The sequence below is a fragment of the Bombina bombina genome, chromosome 6, assembly GCF_027579735.1.
Source record: "Bombina bombina isolate aBomBom1 chromosome 6, aBomBom1.pri, whole genome shotgun sequence".
Lineage (NCBI taxonomy): Eukaryota > Metazoa > Chordata > Amphibia > Anura > Bombinatoridae > Bombina > Bombina bombina.
In genome coordinates this window covers 782773251-782796046 of record NC_069504.1, presented here as the reverse complement: position 1 = coordinate 782796046, position 22796 = coordinate 782773251, and the positions used below count along the sequence as shown (strand labels likewise).

General features: G+C 41.3%; 1 protein-coding gene across 1 annotated transcript in view; it reads left to right on the top strand.

The window, feature by feature from the left end:
• Positions 1–22796, top strand: part of LOC128663661 (bromodomain-containing protein 4B-like) — a 777540-nt gene that overhangs the window by 443067 nt on the left and 311677 nt on the right. The window contains 1 exon segment of the mRNA XM_053718097.1: positions 6308–6520. Within this exon segment, the coding sequence (XP_053574072.1) occupies positions 6308–6520 (213 nt within the window).

Below are 22796 nucleotides of genomic sequence, written 5' to 3'. Positions count from 1 at the left end.
AAAAACATTTGCTAAACAGCATTATAAACCTAATCTTTCTATGCATTCCAATCTGGACTGATTTATAGACAGGAAGATCTTGTTCCTTTGAAATCTGCTCGATAGCTCAGGTCTGGTTAAACTGATAAATTTCATCTTGCTTTGCTGCAACACAAGCGGACAGCTCCACCTACTGGCTATTTTAATAAATGCACTGCTTCTCAATGCTTTTCAATAGCAGTCACATGACTGGAAAAAAAGGTTGTTATTCTGAAACGGTGTAAATTGAACTGTTGTAAAAAGAGGGCCACCTGTATATAACAATTCTTACATGCCAGATTATCTCAGGAACAGCATTCAAGTGAACTAAGCAGGGCCCAGGTTTACAAAAGTAGTGGAGACTCGGTTGTCTGTTCTAGAAAATTGTTTAGAAATGGGACCTATCAGAAAATTATCAGCTTCCTTTTTTTCAGACAGATGGTTTCTTTAACATGGCAATATAGTCTTGTGCCACAAAAATAGCCTGTGACTTTAGTGTAGTTGGTGCAACATTTTAAAACGAAACAAACATTTTTTTGTTTTGTTTTAGACCCAGAAAATGACCAGAAATAGACTGCCACCCACACTGTTCTATCTTTACATCCGCCACTCAGAACAGTTGAACTGGGGAGATTAAATCCCCATAACACTGTTTTGCAAAAAATTATATCCAATAACACTGTACTGTGTTTTGATAATGTTCACTATATGGCCAAGTATGTGGACATTCCTTATTATTAAATTCAGGTGTGTTTAGTAACTTTTAAATTTGGCACTGTCATAGAATGCCACCTTTGCCACAAGACGCTAAATGAAATTTCAGCCCTGCTAGATCTGCCCTGCTGGAAGAGTCTAGGAGCAACAGCCACACAGTGGTATACTGCACAAATTCACAGAGCAGGGCCAAAAAGGTGGCAGGCAACTCTATTAATGCCCATGATTTTAACTTAGATATGAAAATATTAAAAATGTAATATAGTGTGCTTATATATGAGACTTAATAAACAAAATCACACAATGCAAACTAATTAAATAAAAAGTTGACATTTTATTAAAACTTGTATTTATCAACATAGTTTTGTGTCCCAAGAGAGATTATAGAAATAAATGTCCATCCACACTTGTCTGTAGACTCCCATGTGTATTACAAATCTACTATATCACAGTACATGTTAAAATACATTTTGAGATATCCTTTAAATGTTTGCCCAGACGTTTTAGTGAGGGTATGGCTTGTAAATCTCTATGGTAATAATCCAGTTATCCTGCTTCAAAATAGGCATGTTTGGTGATATGTTATCTAATTTGGCTTCTTGGACAGTGTTATTAACTAACAAATACATCTCTTACCCAAGGACATTTGATTTTGTTGTTACATTTACCATCTTCATTTAGTGACATGCCTGTTGAGTGGCTGAGTATTCAAATGCAGCTTAAAGCAGTGATACAGTAAATTACTTATTTGGGAAGTATTTTCTGATTGGATGGTAATGTTTAATAGAAATGAAAGTGTTTCTTTATGATTTACTATTAGAAATCTTTTTAATTATCTTGATAAAAGTTACTGTAATAAATCGGCCAGGGAAATTTACTTATCTTGGATTGTGGCCACTAAATTTTGCTAAAAATGACTCATGAATCAGGCAGCATTCTTTTCTTTCCTATTACATGGAGAGTCCACAACATCATTCCAATTACTAGTGGGATATTTAACTCCTAACCAGCAGGAGAAGGCAAAGAGCACCCCAGCAAAATCTGTTAATTGTAACTGCCTTACCGATTAACCCCTAGTCATTCTCTTTGCCTCTGTCAATGGTTGTGCGAAGTTGGTGTCTGAAGAAATTAATCCTTTTATGGGTACTTTTCCCTGCAAGCAAGTATTGGGGTCTAGCTTTGTCCAAGTCAATCTCTTGAGTAAGTAGTGGTGGCTTTTAGCAGTTAAAAGGCGGCAAGGAAGTCTTTGCTTTACTTTTAACACTTTGCTATCCCTTTGCAGAAAGCAAGAGTTGGTTACTCAGTTTTTTCTTTTCTACAGGTCCCTGATAGCGGTCAAGTGAGGCTTTCAGACCTGTAGCTGCTGTACCTGCTCAACAGCAGAAGTTTCCCTGGAGGGTTAGTCCAGAGGTGTAACTAGAAACCACAGGGCCCAGGTACAAGAATCTAAGAAGCAGAGTTCTTGTTTAAAATAAAGCACATTTCTAAATACATGTATTAAAGTTTATTTTTCAGGATGCATTGCCTGACAAATTCTGTATTTGCCGCCATCTGGTGGCAGCGCTGTGATCATTTGCTCTTTTTAAAGTGCAATCTTCTCTTTTTTATATGTTTATGTCTATGTTTAATATATATTCTTTATATTCTATTGAAGTCTTTATAAATGTCTGTGACATCATATTTCGTCCGAGTTTTAATTTACATTGTAACTTATGTGAGAGACTTCAGTCTTGGCTGAAGGATTATGGAAAAAGGTACTAAAGGACATTTTTTCTTTTAATAGACGCTCACATGACTTTCACTCTTCTGTTATTTAGGAGCAGAATTTAGTGAGTCTATCTAAAGCCCTTTGAGGGTGCTGGGTTAGAGAATCAGACTGGGAACTAGAATTCCCAGGTTCATATCTGGGTGTGGCTGTGATGGGCTTTATTACAAGGAGCCCAGATAGCTCAGTCGGTTGAGCATCAGATTTTGATATGGGGGTCAGGTCCTTGTTTGGGAGATCGCTTTAAATTTGGTTCAGACGTCATCTTTTCTCCTAGCAAGATCTCATTCAGAGATGTTGCTGTCTTTTCTATGTTTCCACGGGTGGAAGGTGATTCTGGAAAAGTGTTCTCTAGTTAATCTACAAAAGTGTGTTTCCTAGGGACAATCATAGATTCCCTGTTCATGAAGATTTCCTGATGGTCAGAAATTCCACACTTCTTACTTTCCTGCCTTTCCCTCCAGTCTGCCTTTTCATACATCAGTGGCTCAATGCATGGAGGTGATTGGTCTGATGGTGGCTTCCATGGACATCATTCCTTTTGCTCGGTTCTATCTGTGACCGATACAACTTTACATGCTCCGTCAATGGAACAGAGACCTTTCTGATTTATCTCAAGAGGTTAAATCTGGACCCTCTAACAAGAGATTATCTCTTGTGGTGGGTGTCTCAGGAACATCTTTCTTGGGGTAACCTGCTTTCTGAGACCTTAATGGGAGTTTGTGACTATGGACGCCAGCCTGTCAGGCTTGGGAGCTGTCTGGGGTCTTTTGAAGGCTCAGGGCCTGTGGTCTCAGGAAGAGTCCTCTCTTCCCATAAACATCTTGGAGTTGAGAGCTGTCTTCAATGCCCTATCAGTGTGGCCTCAACTGTCTGGAGTCCGGTTTCTCAGTACCAGTCGGACATTGCCTCAGTGGCTTACATCAATTACTAGGGGAGGGACTTGGAGTTCCTTAGCCATAAAAGAAGTCACTCACATTCTGCAGTGGGCGGAAGCCCACGATTGTCTATCTGGCATCCACATTCCAAGAGTGGACAACTGGGAGGCAGATTTTCTGAGCAGACGGACTTTTCATCCCGGGGATTGGGCTCTCCACCAGGAAGTGTTCTCTAAGGTAAACCTCTAATGGGTGGTTCCAGAGTTGGATCTGATGGCGTCCCGCCAAAACGTCAAGGTTCCAAGGTACTGTTCAAGGTCAAAAGATCCTTAGGCTGTTCTGATAGATGCTCTAGCGGTTCCTTGGAGGTTCTTCTCTGGCTTAACTGTTTCCTCAGTTTGCTCTCCTTCCACGAGTTATTACTCGTATCAAACAGGGGAGATCATCACTGATCCTAATAGCTCCTGCTTGGCCTCTCATGATATGTTTTGCTGATTTGGTAAGGATGTCCTCTCTACCTCCTTGGAGGTTTCCTCAGAGGAAGGACCTTCTAATTCAGGGTCCTTTCCTCCATCCAAACCTAGATTCTCTGAAGCTGACTGCTTGGAGATTGAGCGCCTAATTCTGTCTAGACTTGGTTTTTCTGAAGCAGTCATTGAAACCATGATTCAGGTTCGAAAGCCTGTTACTCGCAAGATTAACCATAAAATATGGCCTAAATATCTCTATTGGCACAAATCTAAGGGGTTCTCTTGGAGCCGTGTGAGGATTCCCTGGATTTTGTCTTTTCTGCAGGATGGCCTGGAGAAGGGTTTATCGGTCAGTACCTTAAAAGGTCAGATTACTGCATTATCTATTCTTTTGTTCGAACGTCTGGCAGATTTCCGAGATGTTAGTTTGTGTACAGGCCCTGGTTAGAATCAGGCCTGTGTTTAAACCTGTGGCTCCCTGTTGAGCCTTAGTTTTGTTATTTTTCCAGCAGGCGCTGTTTGAGCCAATGCATGTTGTTGATATAAAGTTATCTTGGAAGGTTTTGTTTCTGGTTGCTATTTCTTCCGCTCGCAGAGTGTCTGAACTTTCAGCTTTGCAGTGTGATTCACTGTACCTTATTTTTCATGCTGGTAAGGCAGTTCTCTGTACTACAGGCGGTATCGGATCGAAATATTAATCAAGAAATTGTCCTAATTCTTCTTCTCAAAAGGAATGTCTCTTGCATAATTTAGATGTTGTTTGGACTCTTAAATGTTGTTAACAAGCTACTAAGGATTTTCGGCAAGCTTCTGCCCTGTTTCGTTTTTCTCTGGAAAGCGTAAGGGTCAGAAGGCCACTTCAACTTCTCTGTCTCTCTGGTTGAGAAGTTTGATTAGTTTTGTTTGAGACTACTGGACAGCAGCCTCCTGAGAGAATTACGGCTCATTCCACTAGGGCCGTATTCTCGTCTTGGACTTTCAAAAATTATGCTTCTGTGGAACAGATTTGCAAGGCGGCAACATGGTCCTCTCTGCATACTTTTTCCAAATTCTACAAATTTCATTCTTTTACCTCGGCCGATGTTTCTTTTGGGAGAAAGGTTCTTCCAGCGGTGGTGCCTTTGTTTTAGTTCCTCCTGCCTTGTTCTTCCTCCCTGTTCATTCCGTGCCCTCTAGCTTGGGTATTGGTTCCCACTAGTAAATTAAATTACGTTGTGGACTCTGTCATAGGAAAGAAAACAATGTATGCTTACCTGATAAATTTATTTTTTTCCCGACATGGAGAGTCCCTGACCCCACCCTCTCTTTTATTAATTCTGCAGGTTTTTTTGAGTAAACCTCAGGCACCTTTTTCATTTCCTTCGGCTGAATGACGGGGGTTATGCGTAAGGCAGTTACACTTAACAGCTTTTGCTGGGGTGCTCTTTGCCTACTCCTGCTGGCCAGGAGTTGAATATCCCACTAGTAATTGGAATGAAGTTGTGGACTCCATGTCCGGAAAGAAATTTATCAGGTAAGCATAATTTTTTCTTTTTGTCCTGACAAAAATTATGACTAGCTCATAATCTCTATATAATCATGCATTGCTGTTTTTATTCATTTTCTTTTTGTTTTTTTATTTTAAATCCCTCTTCCAGTTTTTCCTTCCCCCCCCCCCCCCCTACACACCCCTAAAGTTTAAAAATATTTGTCGACCCCTACTTTCCTACTTTATACATTTTCACTGTTTGGTGATGGAACAAAGATTAGAAATGTTTTCACTTGTTAAAAATAATTTTCATATCTTAGCTTGAGTCTCACTTTGGCCCTACCCTCTTTTTTGACATAAAACAAAGATACCTGCTCTAGGTTTTAGTAAATTTTACGGAGGAGGAAATTGAATTTAGAAGTGCAAATGATTGTCTTCAGTATTAAGTACTGGATTGAGAATGAAAACACTATCAAAATTACAGGAAGTTTTTTTTTTGTAACTTTTTTTATATGAAAAAAGGAAAGCACAATCAGTTTTAAATTAGTTGAGCCTGCAAGCAAGAGGACAGATATTACAAATGGAATGGTTGTATCTATTTAGTTTTAGTGATGGTAGTTTAAATTTGTATTTAATTGTGAAAGTTTTTCTTTTCACAAATTTACTGTTTGCACTTTCTTGTCGTCTCAGTGTGATTTATTCGTATGTGTTTTTTATTTCACGTTCTACAACCATTTTCAACTGTGCTGCTTCAAGTGCGCGTACCTATATTTTCACATTTCAGTACTAGTTCTTTGTATCTATACAGTACACAGTAAATACCGTACGGATACAATACTAAAAACAATACTAAGCTTTGCTCTAGACTAATGCCGTTTGAATGTGGAGCATTAACTTTTATTTTAACTTGGTTTCTTTTTGGCTTCTATTGCCAACCTGCTGTTTTCTGTGCTATTATTTTTTCTGAAGCCTATTTTTTGTTTCTCTTTCAAAGGATGTGTTTGAAATGCGATTTGCCAAAATGCCAGATGAGCCTGAGGAATCGCCTGCTCCAACTCCCTCGCCTGCCCCTGGCCCTCCTGTCCCTTCTGTCAAAGGCCCTCCACCAACTTCTAGTGACAGTAGCAGCGACAGCTCTTCAGACACTGAGAGCAGCTCAGATAGTGAAGAAGATCGTGCACAAAGACTAGCAGAACTTCAGGAACAGGTGAGTAAATCAGATACCAAAAGTTTAAATAACTGTGAAAAGTTGTATATCAATTGCAGAGGTATAAGGCTCCATTTAGGTTGCAGATTGCCATCATCCTAATCAAATCATATCTGGATGATTGACAGTCCCCTCTTGCGTGCTATTGGCCTCTCGCAAGTAGAGGGCGGCATTGCTCAAACCGCAGATTGTGCAATTTAAAATGTGAGCACTACACCCAAACTTAATCCTCACTTAGTTTAGAGTAGACCCGCGGTTTTCAAACCGGTCCTCAGGCATCCCTAACTGGCCAGATTTTCAGGATTACCTTGCATTAGAGAGCAGGTTAATAACCATATTTAATAATCAGCTGATTATTTCACCTGTGCTCCAATTAAGATGATATAAATATCTGGACCTTTGGGAAGCCTGAGGACAAGTTTGAAAACCTCTGGAGTAGAATGAGTAAATGCAGTACTTACTGGAAATGAAGTAAATATTGGAATACTGAGTGCTCAGTGTGCACAGCCTTATTTCTGCCATGTTTTAATAGTAATTAGACCAGCACCACAGAGGAGTTACTCTTTGAGCGGACACACAAGTGTGAAGATCTGTCGTGTGTGTGTGTGCATTTGGATGTGTGTATGTAAATAATTTCAGGTAAGCATAAATGTTATGGTGGTAAGGGACCTCTATCCATTGCTTCTGGGAATTACTCTTCCCTGCAATTACAAGGAGGCAAAGATTCCCAAATCCCAAGAGTTCTTTAAAAAAAAAAAAAAACTCACACCTTACTGGAAACTAGTGTGACACATAGACATGCCAATAAGGTAGGAAAATAAGAGCAAACAAATAAACTGACACCAGAATAACAGGATGGGGTCTCGTGAACTCTCGCCACCATGAAAGAAATGTATGTATCAGCTAAGCATAATTTTAGTTTTCTTTCATATAAGTGGTGAAAGTCCACGATCCATTACTTCTGGGAAAGAATATCCAAGCTGTGGAGTCTACAAGTAATGATGGGATAAACCTCTTTCTTTCCAATGGCATGGAGAGTCCACAATTCTATTTATTGCTGTTGGGAAATTAAACACCTGTCCACCAAGAGGAGGCAGGCACCCCAGCCAAAGCTTAAGATCCCTTCCCATACTCCCCCAGTCACTTTACCTCTGTAAGGTGAAGGATGGCGAAGATGGTGCTCTGAAGAAAATTTGGAATTGAGTCCTTTAATGGGTAGCTTCCCTTCATGATAGGACTGTGGTAAATGCTGTGTCCATGTAAATCTTTTAGTAAGAGTATTAGTAGCTGCATGATGTCTCAGGGAACTTCTCTGACCACCTCCCAGAAATTGTGTTCCAACACTACCACCTGGCAACCATTGTTAACTTACACTGCTTTCCTTTCTACTTCAGGCCCTTTGTCAGAAGTCTGGATGAAGCTTTCATACCTGGAAGTGCTGTGTCTGCAATACAGCAGAGGCTACTTAAGGTAAGTGTCCTTTACTTCACAGAGTGGATTTGTACAAGTTACTATGAGTCATTTTCGGTCGGCTGTCTTGTGAGAGATGGTAAGTCACCCCAGATATCGCTGGGGTTCTAGAGGTGCTGCTTCTTTGAGGAAGGTGGCCATTTTGGTATCAAATTGCTAGTATTTGCCAAGTATTTGCCTATATACAAAATAAGTTTTTGTTTTTTCTGGCATGAGATATTGGTTTTTTTTCTTACTGTGGGGTCAGACAGAATGGATTTGCGCAATACCATTCAATTACCTGTTGGCAATAAATGCCCGTGTTGTGAAGAGGCCCATGTAATCCCCCTGTGCACAGTTGTGTTCAACTTGTTTCACTGCTATGTTAGTCTAAATCTCAAATCTACTGTTCTCAGAAGATTATCCTGTAAGTCCTCCACCTCTCAGGACTCTGCTGCCCTTGACATGCCTCATCTATCTACTCAGTCCCTGTCCCAAGTAGTTGCACTGGCAGTATCCTGTGGTGCAGCTCAATCTCTGGGGGAATCTTTCTTCCGGAAGATTTTTCAGCACAACTTCAGTCAGTGCCATACCCACATCAGGCAAAAAGAAGAGAAAAATTAAGCATGTGGTCAGTTTTTCCCAAGACTCTGAGGATGAACAGGCCTCTTTAGCCTCTGAAGGTGAGATATCAGACTCAGCTGTAGACAGACCAAGCGAGTCTGAGGATATAAACTTTAGATTCAAACTAGAATACCTCTGTTTGTTGCTCAAGGGGATTCTATCTACTTTGGATGTTCCTTATCCAATACCATCAGAGGAACCTAAGATAGCTAAATTTGACAGGGTTTATGAAGTTAAGCCCAGAGCTCCGGAAGATTTTCCAGTTCCAGCATGTATGACAAACATTACCACTAAAGAGTAGGAAAAACCTGGAATCCCTTTTCTTTCTTAAGATATGGTGAGTCCACGGTGTCCTTAAATACTGTTGGGAATATCACTCCTGGCCAGCAGGAGGAGGCAAAGAGCACCACAGCCAAGCTGTTACGTATCACTCCCCTTCCCACAAACCCCAGTCATTCTCTTTGCCTTCGGTGCAAGGAGGAGGTGAGGTTTTGGTATCTGAAGAAGATTGGATTTTTTTTTTTCACTTCAATCAAGATTTTATTATTTTGAAAGCCAGAGTAGGTTTGCTCTGATCTTTCCTCTCAAGATTGGGTCTAGCCATACTCCACGTTAGTGTCTTCAGTAGGGCAGTCGTGGCTTTCAACAGTTAGGAAAACACAGTGAGACCCACCGCACAAGTTCCTAACATGTTGCTTCCCTTGTATAGAAAGCCAGAGTAGGTTTACTCTGTCCTTTCTTCTTTCCACAGGTCTCTGTGAGGAGTGTTTTTCTTTCATGCCGGGTGGGCTGTCCTCCTGCCGGACAGCTAGAGGTGCAGGTAAGTGACATTTTTGTCTTCTGGGAATGAACACTGGCACTGAGTTCAGGACTTATTTCAGTGAGCAGGCACTTTGGGCTGTGACTATAGAGAAGGGAAGTGAATTAATCTTAAGTGAATTAATTTCCTTGGTGGCTCAGTAGTTTTAATTTTATTCAAAGTAAAGTCCTATGTTTCCTGTGACTGAGGGAAGCGGATTGGTGTATAGTGTAACTTAAAATGTAGTGAGTCTGTTTTTGTCCGTAAGGACAAATTTTTCACCTAAGGGGTGCCTGGCACCGCCTCTGACATGATATGGGAGGCGGATCCTTTTCTGAGGCGGTAGCTATGGATAGAAGTGCGCGGTAACTTTTGTGGCGCAGCTTATAAGCCGGTCATGTGACTTTTTTCTGTATCGGAGTCCGGAGCTGTTGCGTTCATTGAAAATACTGTTGTGGAATCGCAATTCTGTTCCATGGTGCAGAGGGCAGGTAGGTGCCTCGGCTATATCGCTGAGGTATTGGTATTTCTGGTCTAATTTCTTCTCCCTTATATTCAATTAACACTTAAATTGTTGTTTTTTTGCTAGAAGCTTTAGAAGCATCCCTGTTGAGAGACACAGGTTGCTTTTTGGGGTTAATTCTTTAACCCTTTGAGTGCTAACGACGGCTCAGAGCCGTCAGAGTTTCTCACTCTGGTGCTGATGACGGCTCAGAGCCGTCATGAGCACTCTCCCACCTTGAGGAAGATCTGGGGGCTCCTAACAGCTCCTACCCCATCGATCGTTGCCTGTAGAGTGACGGGCATCGCCGGGGCTTCACGTGATGCACGGTGACGTCACGCGCAATAACGTGATGACGTCACTGTGCAACTTTATTTATACTTAACAATGTTAAGTATAGGAGGAGGGGGCATGCTGCTTAGAAGCATGTATCTCAGGCATCTAAGCAGCTACAGACCCCCAAGACCCACTGTTGGAAAGGGAGTCGCCTAACCTTTTCAACAGTGTAAGTCTTGGGGGTCTGTAAAAACAATAAAAAAAGTTAAATGTTTTTTAAAAAAATTAAATAAATTTAAAAAGAAACTTAGAAAATATTAGCACCCAGGTGGGAAAGTGCTTAGCACTCAAAGGGTTAAAGGAACAGTATAAATTTTTTTATTATTTTTTTATTGTAATTGTAGACCAGGAGCCTGTTCCTTCTGTTGGATGCAAGCTTTGTTTAGATAATCAAGTTGAACCTACTTTGCCCTTTTGTTCCTCATGTTTAAAGATAGACATTTTGTTTCTGAGCCACCATTCTCTCAGGTTAATGCTGTTCAGACAATGCCACAGTTTTCTCCTCATACGTCCCAAGCCTTAACTGCATCACATGCAGTGCCCTGCGGTTCCTCTCAATCTCCTGGAGGAATCTATTTGCAAGCAGATATTGCTGCCCAGCTAATTTGCTGTGGTATGTGCGGCAGCTGCTATTCGCATGCTACAGGGAAGACGCAAGAGGAAAATTAGATATTCAGATAGTAAGGTTTCTGATCCAGTTCTGACTAACCAAGTTGCTCTTTCTGAGGTCTGAGTCTGAGGATGATACGTCTGTAGCCTCTGAGGGTGAAATGTCAGATTCAAACAGTGTAATTCCTTCATCTGTTGCTGAAGTTGTATCCTTCAGATTTAAGCTTGAACACCTCTGAGATTTGTTAAAGGAGGTTTTGGCTACCCTGGACCACTTTGTCAACCCTAAGAAATCTAGTAAACTTAATACTTTGTTCCTTCCTCTGTGGAGGTGTTTCCTGTACCAGACCGTGCTACGGAGATTATTGCACAGGAATGGGAGAGACCTAGGATTCCTTTTTTCCCCTTCTCCTGTTTTTAAAAAGATGTTTCCTGGGGCTGACTCCATTAAGGAGTCGTGGCAAACGGTGCCCAATGTGGAAGGGGCGATTTCTACTATTCCTATTGAGGATAGCTGCTCTTTTAAGGATCCAATGGACAAAAAGCTGGAGTCTTATTTGTTCATCAAGGTTTCAAATGACAACCTACAGTGTGTATTGCCACTGTGACAAGTGTGGCAGCCTATTGGTTCGACACACATTGAGTCTCTTCGGGTAGAGACTCCCTTGGAGGAGATTTAAGATAGGATTTAGGGATCTTACGTTAGCCAATTCCTTTATAACTGACACTTCATTGCAGGTCATTAAGTTGGGAGCCAAAATATCTGGTTTCACTGTATTAGCACACAGAGCATTATGGCTAAAATCTTGGTCAGCGGATGTTTCATCTAAATCTAAGCTTTTGGCGATTCCTTACAAGGGTAAGACCTTGTTTGGACCTTGTCTGGCAGAAATCATTTCCGAAATCACGGGTGGTAAAGGGTCTTTTCTGCCGCAAGGTAAGAATAGGCCGAAAGGACATCAGAGTAATTTTCGTTCCTTTCGTAATTTTGGAGGTATGTCTTCCCCTTCCTAGGATTTCTGAGATTTGCCTTTCTGGACACACACTTTCAGTTTGTGGCTCTTCCATTTGGCCTTGCCACAGCTCCCAGTATTTTCTCAAAGGTTCTGGGGGCTCTTTTGGCTGTGATTCGGTCTCGGAATTGCAGTGGCGCCCTATCTGGATGACATTCTGGTTCAGGCACCATTATTTCAACAAGCAAAATCTCACACAGATAGTGTTGTCTTTTCTACATTCCCACGGATGGAAAGTGAATCTGGAAAAGAGTTCCCTTGTTCCTGCTACAAGGGTAGTTTTCTTAGGGACCATAATAGATTCCAAATCAATGAAAATATTTCTGACTGAGTTCAGAAAAGCCAAAATTCTTTGCTCTTGCCTCTCTCTACAGTCTACTGTTCGGCCTTCAGTGGCTCAATGTATGGAGGTAATTGGTCTGATGCAGTGGCGTATTTAAGTTTTTTGTGCTGCTGCAAAAAAAAAAAAGTTTTTAGGCTTTCTTTCCCATCAAAATATTTATGGGTCAGTGTGTAAAATGTTTTGTAAAAGAAAATGGGCTAGCAAAACACTGGCATACAGGTGGGTTGAATTGCATGCATCTTGTACAATTTTCTCCCTGAGAGAAGGCAGAGAAAATAAGGGGAGGGGAGAAAAAGGAAGGTAAAGAAGTTTCTCACAAAGAAAGCTTCCACTGCAAAAATGAAGCAACAATTTAAATGAGCACTGCCTGTGAAGAGCGACCTTAATCAGCGCACATGCCTTGTCTTCTCTGTAAAAGCCTGCACTTTATCTCTCACTGTACTGTGTGCTGGCTTTTAGAGAGAAGATAGGACAGATGTGCTTACCCTCCCAAATCTGCTGACCTAGGCACTGGCCTTGTTGGCCTAGGCCAAAATACGCCCCTGATCTTATGGTTGCTTCCATGGATATCATTCCCTTTGCTTGATTCTATTTTAGACCTCTGCAGTTATACATGCTCAGGCAATGGAATGGGGACTATGTGGATCTGTCTGAGGATAGATCTTGATCAGTCAACAAGAGACTCTCTCCCGTGGTTGCTTTCTCAGGAACATCTCTCTCAGGGAACATGCTTTCGGAGACCTTCCTGGGTGATTGTGACCACGGACGCTAGCCTGCTGGGATGGGGAGCAGTCTGGGACTCGTTAAAGGCGCAGTGACTCTGAACTCGGGAGGAGCTCTCCCTATAAACATTTTGGAGTTGAGAGAGATTTTTAATGCTCTGATGGCTTGGCCTCAGTTGTCCTTAGCCCGGATTATCATGTTCCGGTCGGACAACATAACCTCAGTGGCTTACATCAACCACCAGGGAGGAATGTGGAGTTCCTTAGCCATGAAAGTGGTGGCTTGGATTATTCGGTGGGCGGAAGCTCACAATTGCTGTCTATCTGCCATCCACATTCCAGTAGTGGACAACTGGGAAGCAGATTTTCTGCGCAGACAGACTTTTCATCCCGGGGAGTGGGAGCTCCATCCGGAGGTGTTCTCCAGCTTGATCCTCAGATGGGGGATGCTGGAGCTGGATCTGATGGCGTCTCGGCAGAATGCCAAGCTCCCAAAGTATGGTTTGAGGTCAAGGGATCCGCAGGCCGCTCTGATAGATGCTTTGGCAGTCCCTTAGGATTTCAGGCTGGCATACCTGTTTCCTCTGTTTGCTCTCCTTCCACGAGTCATTGCTCGTATCAAACAGGAGAGCATCAGTAATTTTAATAGTCCCTGCGTGGCCTCGCAGGATCTGGTATGCAAACCTTGTGGAAATGTCATCTCTTCCACCATGGAGACTGCCTCTGAGGAAGGACCTTCTACTTCAGGGTCCCTTCCTTCCTCCAAATCTTGTTTCTCTGAAGCTGACTGCTTGGAGATTGAATGCTTAGTTCTGTCTAAGCGTGGGTTGTCGGTTATTGCGACCATGATTCAGGCTTGCAAGCCTGTTACTAGGAAGATTTACCATAAGATATGACGTAAATATCTTTATTGGTGTGAATCCTAGGGCTACTCTTGGAGTAGGGTAAGGATTCCTAGGATTTTGTCTTTTCTCCAGGAAGGTCTGGAGAAGGATTTGTCGGTCAGTACCCTGAAGGGTCAGATTTCTGCCTTATCTATTTTGCTACATAAGTGTCTGGCAGATGTGCAATCTTTTTGTCAGGCTTTGGTCAGAATCAGGCCTGTGTTTAAGTCTGTTGCTCCTCCTTGGAGCCTTAAAGGGACACTGAACACAAATCTTTTCTTTCGTGATTCAGTTAGAGCATGCAATTTTAAGCAACTTTCTAATTTACTCCTATTATAACATTTTCTTCATTATCTTGGCATGTTTATTTGAAAAGCAAGAATGTAAGTTTAGACACAGGCCTATCTTTGGTGAACAAACTGGGTTGTCCTTGCTAATTGGACAGCACCAATAAACAAGTGCTGTCCATGGTTCTGAAACAAAAATTTGCTGGCTCCTTAGCTTAGATTCCTTTTTCAAATAAAGATAGCAAGAGAACGAAGAAAAATTGATAATAGGAGTAAATTAGAAAGTTGCTTAAAATTGCATGCTCTTCTAAATTTAAATGAGTTTCTTGCAGTAGGGCTATATCAGTATCAATTTTTCATAAGTGCGCCAAAATCAGTTTTCACTTAATAGGGGGGAAGTAAGACCTCCAATATTCCAAGAAGTTATTTTACATTTATCCACTTTGCTCATCTCTCACCCAACCAAGCCAAAAAATGAACAAGGGGAGGAGAAAAAAAAAAAAGTGCCCTTAAAATTGTGCACCCCCTAGCTGCGGGAATTCCCAGAAGGGCCCCGCATAGCACCTTATTGGCCCTTAAGCGTTGTATCATGCGTCAATTAGTGATCTCTAAAGTAGCGGACATAAGGTTACTGTACCTTCTATCAGCTGTTATCGTGTTGCCCTAATCTCTTCTACAAATTTTTCTGCTTCTTTAGCGGATTCAAAGAAATGGACTTCATCGTTAATTACAATCTTTAATTTGGCCGGATATATTATTGTAGCACGATATCCCTCTTTGATAAGTTTTGTACAAATAGGAGATAGTTCTTTCCTTTTCCCCGCTGTTTCTGCGGAGAAGTCTTGAAATAAATGTTGTCTCTAGTAAGAGAGGCTGATTTTTCCGGTAATACTGAAATAGAACATTTTTATCTTGGAAGTTCAGTAATTTTGCTATTATTGGTCTTGGTCTTACTTTTCCTCTCCCCTCGTCTGTCTGTCGCCCCAGTCTATGGGCCCTCTCTACTATTATTGAAGGATAGGAAGAGGGCGGTCCTAGTAGTTGCACTACTTGCACTATGATGCATGAATAAGGGAGGTTCTCCTGAAACGTTGCTGCTGTTTTTGCCTGTGCTTTTGAAATAAATCCTTCTTTTTTTTTGCTGGCACCTTTGTTGAATTTTGTGATATTGTCTTGGAGGAAGATGTAGATCTCCTGGTGGCGTGCACAGACCGTTGAGTGCTTGGCTGAACTGTTTTTTTTTTTTTTTTGTTTGTTTGTTTTTTGTTTTTTTAAATCCTTAGTCGCTTGTAGGTAGAATTTTGTGACTAAGGATTTTCGGAAGTCTTCTGCCCTGTTTGTTTCTCTGGGAAACGTAAAGATCAAAAAGCTACTGCTAATGCTTTTTCTCTCTGGTTGAGAAGTATAATTAGTTTGGCCTATGAGACTGCTGGACAGCAGCCTCCTGGGAGAATTACAGCTCATTCTACTAGGGCTGTCTCTTCTTCTTGGGCTTGGGTTTTGGGTTTTTTGTTGGCTTTTTACTAACCTCAGGCACCTCTATACCTTCTTTTTTTTCTTCTCCATTTACATTCGGTCGAATGACTGAGGTTTGTGGGAATGTGAGTAATACTTAACAGCTTGGCTGTGGTGCTCTTTGCCTCCTCCTGCTGGCCAGCAGTGATGTTCCCAACAGTAATTTAGGATGCCGTGTACTCACCATATCCGGAAATAAAGAAATGCATCAGGTAAGCATACATTTGTTTTTGTTTTCTCCATTGGATAATTTTAAGAAAATGTTCCCGATCTCTGATGCCAACTTGGAGTTATTGAGTTCCACACTCGGTGGATGAAGCAATTTCCACTTTGACCAAGAGTACAACTATCCCTCTTTAGGATAGTACCTCCTTTAAGTACCCTATGGACTGAAAAGCTGGAGGGTTATTTAAGGAGGATTTTTTATCAGCTTGGACTCCTCTGGCAACCGGCTGCAGGCCACCATTTTCTGATGCGACTGATTTTGGAGGAGTTCAAGATAGCTATCTTTAGAGCCTTGATCCTAATTCCTTTATTTGCGATGTGACCACATGCAGGTCATTTGCCTTAGTGCCCAGTTATCTTCCTTAGCGATTTTGTCAAGAAGAACCTTATGGATGAAATCATGGTCCCCGGACATGGTTTCTGAATCTAGACTAATCTCCTTGCCCTTTAAGGGGAAATCCTTATTTGGGCCGGATCTGGATTCTATAATCTCTACAGTTACAGGTGAGAAGGGTGCATTCCTTTCTCAAGGCAAGAAGGCTAGATCCAAGGATCGACTGTTTGTAAATCGTTCCTTTCGTCCTTTCAAAGGACAGAAACCCTCAAAGTCGGATATACCCAAGACTTCCTGGAAACCTAACCAGATTTGGAACATATTCAAGCAGTCCAAGAATCCGGCCTCCGACAATAAGTCTGCATGAAGAGGTAGCCCCCGACTATATGTTACAATAAAGTACCCTGCACTTGAATTGGGCTGCGCCTGTCGTCTATTCTTTCCTAGCCCCCGACTATATCCTTCTTTCAGGACCCTTGGATTCGAGACGTTTCAGACCCATGGGTTTTGGATGTGGTTTCTCAGGGGTACAAGATAGGGTGAAAGTCTTGCCCTCCGAGAGGCATATTCCTTCTGTCTTGACTCTCTTCAAACCCTGTGAAGAGAGAAGTCTTTCTAAATTGTGTAAAGGACCTATCTTCCCCGGGATTGAATGTCCTGGTTCCTCCTGCAGAATGGGGCCTTGGGTTTTATTCAAACCGTTTTGTGGTTCCCAAGAAAGAGGAACTTTCTGCCCAATTCTAGACTTAAATGTGTTCTTAAATTTCTCAAGGTTCCGTCCTTCAAGATGGAGACTATCAGATCTATTCTCCCGTTGGTCCAAGAGGGTCAGTACATGACTACTATAGACCTATAGGACGCTTACCTTCATGTACCGATCCACAGGGATCATTTTCAGTTTTTGCGGTTTGCCTTTCAAGACATTTTCCATTTGTAGCTCTTCCCTTTGGGCTAGTCACAGCTCCCAGAATTTTTACAAAGGTTCTGGGAGCACTCTTGGCGGTAGCCAGGACACAAGGGATTGCAGTGGCTCCTTACCTGGACGATATCTTGGTTCAGGCTCCATTTTTCCTTTGTCAAGTTCTCACACACTCTTTTGTCTCTTCGAGTCCATGGGTGGAAGTTAAATCTGGACAAGAGTTCCCCATTTCCCATCACCAGGGTTTGTTTTCTGGGAACAATCATAGATTCGGTTTCCATGAAAATCTTCCTGACGAATCAGACACAATCTAAACTTTTCTTGTCTTGCCTTGCCTCTCCCTACAATCAGCTACACCCCCCTCAGTGGTGCTATGCATGGAAGTAGTGGGTCTCATGGTGGCAGCCATGGACATTATTCCTTTTGCTCACTTTCATCTACGACCTCTACAGCTATGTATGCTCAGACAATGGAGCAGCGACCATTCAGACCTATCTTAGCAGGTCGTCCTGGACAGCCAGACAAGAGAGTCTCTCCTGGTGGCACTGTCGAGCACCTGTCTCAAGGTACGTGCTTTTTGAGACTATCTTGGGAGATTGTGACTACTGATGCCAGCCTTCTGGGCTGGGGTGCAGTCTACGGTTTCCTGAGAGCTCAGGGAACTTGGTCGCCAGAGTAATCTGTCCTTCCCATAAACATTCTGGAGTTGAGTCGTCTACAATGCTCTGGTAGCCAGGCCATAACTTTGTTCTGTCCAGTTTATAAGATTTCTGCCCTTTCTGTGTTATTGCACAAGAAGTTAGCTAATCTTCCAGAAGTTCAGTGTTTGGTTTAGGCCCTGGTTGCAATCAGGCCTGTGATGACCTTTGGTGCTCCCTCTTGGTGCCTTAATCTAGTTCTTTGTGATTTTCAACAGGCTCGGTTTGAGCCTATTCATTCTGTTGATATTAAACTTTTATCTTAGAAAGTTTTTTTGTTTGCTATTTCTTTTGCTCACAGAGTGTCATGCAGATAACGCTGTTCTCCTCCAAAACATGTTTGGCTTCCTTCCTAAGGTGGTCTCTGACTGCAATATCAACCTTCTCAGAAGTAATGTTTTTTACACAATCTCGATGTGGTTCGTGCCTTAAAATTCTCCAATGCTTCCAAGGATTTTAGACAATCTTCCTCATTTGTGGTATACTCTAGTAAGCGCAAGGGTCAAAAAGCCACTGCGACTACTCTCTCCTGACTGAGGAGTGTCATTTGTTTAGCTTATGAGGAAGCTGGTCAGCAGCCCCCTGAGGATTACGGCTCACTCTACCCGGGCCTTTGGAGCTTTTAAGAACAAAGCTTCTATGGACATATCTGTAAAGCGGCTACCTGGTCCTCTCTGCTCACTTTTTTTCTAAATTTTACAACTTTGCTGTTTTTGCCTCAGCTGAGGCTTCCTTTGGGAGAAAGGTGCTTCAAGTGGTGGTGCCTTCAGTTAAGGTCTGCCTACCTTATTTTCCCTCCCTGTCCATTCTGTATCCTCTCTAACTTGGGTATTTGTTTCCCAACAATGAATGGAATTGTGGACTCTCCATGCCATTGGAAAGATAACAAAATGTATGCTTACCTGATAGATTTATTTCTTTCCTGGCATGTAGAGTCCAAGAACCCACCTTTATTATATTTCTAAGGCAGCGTTTTTCCTATCCTGGCACCTCTATACCCTACCCCTAGGTTTCTCCTACTTCTCTTTATTTCCTCTGCCAAATAACTGGGGAAGTATGGGAAGGGGAGGGATCTTAAGCTTTGGCTGTGGTTTATTTGCTGCCTCCTGGTGGCCAGATGTTGAATTAACCAACAGTAATTAATGGAATCGTGGACTGACTCTCCATGTCAAGAAATAATTTTATCAGGTAAGCATAAATTTTGTTTTTCTCACCGTGAAACTAAAACCTTAACCCAAATAGAACCCAGAGAATAAACAGGGTAGATATGCAAATAAAATGACCAACAGTCAAAAATCAAAATAGAGCTGAGACAACTGGACTTTCATACAAAAGGCAGCCCCAGAAAAAGCAAAACCATCCTAAAATACAAAAAAAAAATTGAAAAAGAAAGCTGCCTTGCAAATTTGGTCAACAGAATCCTTATTCTTAAAGGACCAGTCAACACTGTAGATTTGTATAATCAACAAATGCAAGATAACAAGACAATGCAATAGCACTTGGTCTGAACTTCAAATGAGTAGTAGATTTTTTTTCTGACAATTTTAAGTTATGTCTTTTTCCACTCCCCCTGTACCATGTGACAGCCATCAGCCATTCACAAATGCATACACGTACCATGTGACAGCAATCAGCCATTCACAAATGCATACACACTTATTCTTGCACATGCTCAGTAGGAGCTGGTGACTCAAAAAGTTTAAATATAAAAAGACTGTGCACATTTTGTTAATGGAAGTAAATTGGAAAGTTGTTTAAAATTGCATGCTCTATCTGAATAATGAAAGTTTAATTTTGATTGAGTATCCCTTTAAAAGCCCTAGAAGTGGCAACTGGTCTGGTAGAATGAGCAGTATTTGTTTAGTTGGATGCTGTCCCACCTTCAAGAAAGCCTTATGGATCAAGAGGCTTAAGAAACATTACCTTTCTGCCTATTCCTGAAACCAGAAAAGAGAACTAGACGTTTGTCTGCAATCCTTAGAAGCATCTACATAATACTTCAAAGCTTTAACCGCCAAGTTATGAAAAAGCCTCTTTTGTCCCATCTTTGTGTCCTAGTCCTAAAATGTCTTCAATTTCCCAACCTATATAATCCAAGAACAAAACTCTTGGTAAAAAGTAAATTTTGATTCTCAAAACTACCTTTCTCTGATGCAAAAATTCTGACCGTCTCTGAAAAGTAAACCGTTCTAAAACATTATTTGGTAACCTCGCCTCCGGAAGAAAACAAACTCCTTACACTCAGACCCCCCCAAATGGCCACTAACCCTGAAAGACTTGTATCTGTAGAGATCACAGTCCATAAAGGCCGAGCAAAGGAAGCCCCCTGCATTATAAGCTGATGAATCAGCCACCAAGACAGGGATGAGCAAATGGAAAAACATCCAATGTAGCAATCATGACTCTTTAGAAAATTGATCTTCCAACCATATTGATCATGAAAGTGTCTTAGTGTGAGATTCTGTCATCGAGTTTGAACCAAAAACATCTTCCAGGTAAAGAAACTTTGCAATACTCTTAGATCTGATCACAGATAAAAGGGTACCCAGGACATGTGAGCTGTAGTCAGACCAAATGGAGGAGCAACAAAGTGCTTGTCTAGTAAAGCAAACCTTAAACTGATAATGTTCCCTGATAAAAGGAACATGAAGGTAAGAATTCTTAAATCTATTGTAGACAAACTGACCTTTCTGAACAAAAAACAGAATAGACTGAATGGTCTTCGTTTTGAAAGTAGGAACGCTGAGGAGCACTCTTACATCCAGAGCTGATCTGAAAATTCCTCTTTGGTACAATAAAGAGGTTGGGGGGGGGCAAAAACTAACCCCTATTTGAACAAAAGAACTGGAACAATCACTCCCATCGAATCTAGATACAAAACTTACGGAAAAAAAGGCTTAAATCTTTAAAGGATTTTTCCAGAACATTGGACAGAATAAACCTTCCTCTGGGAGGCCCTTATATTCAGCAACCCTGAGAAACTAAACTTAGGAATTCCGAAAAAACTGAAACCAAGCCTCCTGAAAAAAGTTGCAACCTTCCCCCTACCAAAGCCTTTGGATTGGGGGCGTACCTTTACACAGATGAGGGAGTAGATTTTTTGGACTGCTTAGGCCTGTAACAATTTGACTCCCTACTGGACATTAAGATTATGTCAAAAGCAGCATCACAAATAAAAGCATTAACATATTAAAGCAATTCCAACAAGGTTCTAAATAATCCTTTCTTAAAATAAATCTGGTCTAAAAATAAAGCCTGCTTGCAAAAAAAAAAAAAAAAACTCTTATGGAAGAAATCAAACTTCCTATCTAAAGGGAGGGTCTTAAAAGAATAAGCTAACTTCCAAAGAACTTAGTAGTATGCTTAGCCAAGGTAGAAATAACTCCATCCACTTTAGGAACAGTTTCCGGAGTTCAATATTAAAAGCTGGTAAAGAATAAATATCCTAAAACCTTGCAGAAGGAATAAAAGGGGATACCTGGCATGGACCATTCCTTAGAGCAGCTTTCCAAACTTTTCATGTTGGTGACACACTTTTTAGACCTACATAATTTTGTGACACAGTAATTCAGTTGTACTAGCAAACAGGAGGTTAAACTAACTTGTTTTAAGAGATACGGACACATACATAAATTATATAATAACGAAATGTATTTACAAGTAACAGTATGTATGTGCAAGAATTAAAAAAAAAAAGTTTAACACTAACTATTTTAATGGGCTGTATGAGAAGACACTCGCATTTCATCATCAAGCATTTTTAAGCTTCCACTTTCTATCCATATATCAAGAGCAGGAGCAGCATTGCACTACTAGAAGCTAGCTGCAAAAAAACCCACTTTGATTTCTGACTTCAGCTCAGCGTTTAAGCTGCTGCCCTCAGAACTCTGCGAGTCAAACTGAGTACTGCCTGCGCTGCAAACACACTGCTGTCCCAATCACTGACTACATGTGCAGTCATATGCTGATTTGAGGAGACTACACGTGCAGTCAGGAGCCAATGTGCCGCCAATGGGAATATTTTCAGTTCCTGCTTAGCTGTGCCAATTGGGTAAGATGATCTGTGACCTACTAGGTATCAATCACGTGTCAACCACGTGATATGCATAGCAGGCAGGCGGAAAGTCGGAAACCAAAAAAAAAAATTAAAAAGAATTTTAAATAAAAAAAAAAATTGTGCTGAAGCAGGGACACACCTACACACTGCCGCCGACACACTGTGTCATGAGACACAGTTTGGAAAGCACTGCCCTAGAGACTGTCAGAGACAGCATCAGGGACAGCAAAAAACCTCAGTAGATTTAACCATAGGTTTATAAACTGAAACTGATGCCTAGTCTCGAAATAGTTCAGATTTAGTTATCGTAGGATATTTAATCCCTAAAGCAAGCATTATCTTCTTTTAAAAGCAAATTAATATATTTAACTCAAAACAAGAGGTTGACTCTGATTCATGAGCAGAGGAAGACCCCTGATCATTAGATAAGTCCTCAGAGGTAGAGGTTTTATCAGAATCATGAACAGAAACCTAATCCTCAGAAGGCCTAGAATTAGTAGAAAGGAACATAGAACTAACCTTTTACACTCACTTGAAGGCAGCATAGCTGCCAATATTTCAGATACTGTAGAGCGAATTAAGTCATTAATTCCAGGAGCACTCCAGTATAACTCCCCTGTAAGGAACAAAGAGCTGTAACACCTTTAGAAGCAGGAGCAGCATTAGACTGGTCAATATGCATTAAAACATGTTTCATAATTGTGCTGGAGATTAAAACCTCAACCTGTATACAATAAACACATTGAACACTGAAAAAGTGTTCAAAGGTCCCAACTTCTAAAGTCAATTTAGGGACAGAATCAGAAAGCTCCATAAAAGCAGAACACTACAAAAGTGGTTCTATAAATAAATATATAGTAATATAGTTATAACCCCCAAAACAAGCTCTTAAAGTAAGGGAAATAAATGTCCTCTCTCCAGAAGAAGCTCTTAAAAGTGTACAAGGCTAAAGCCCTCAAA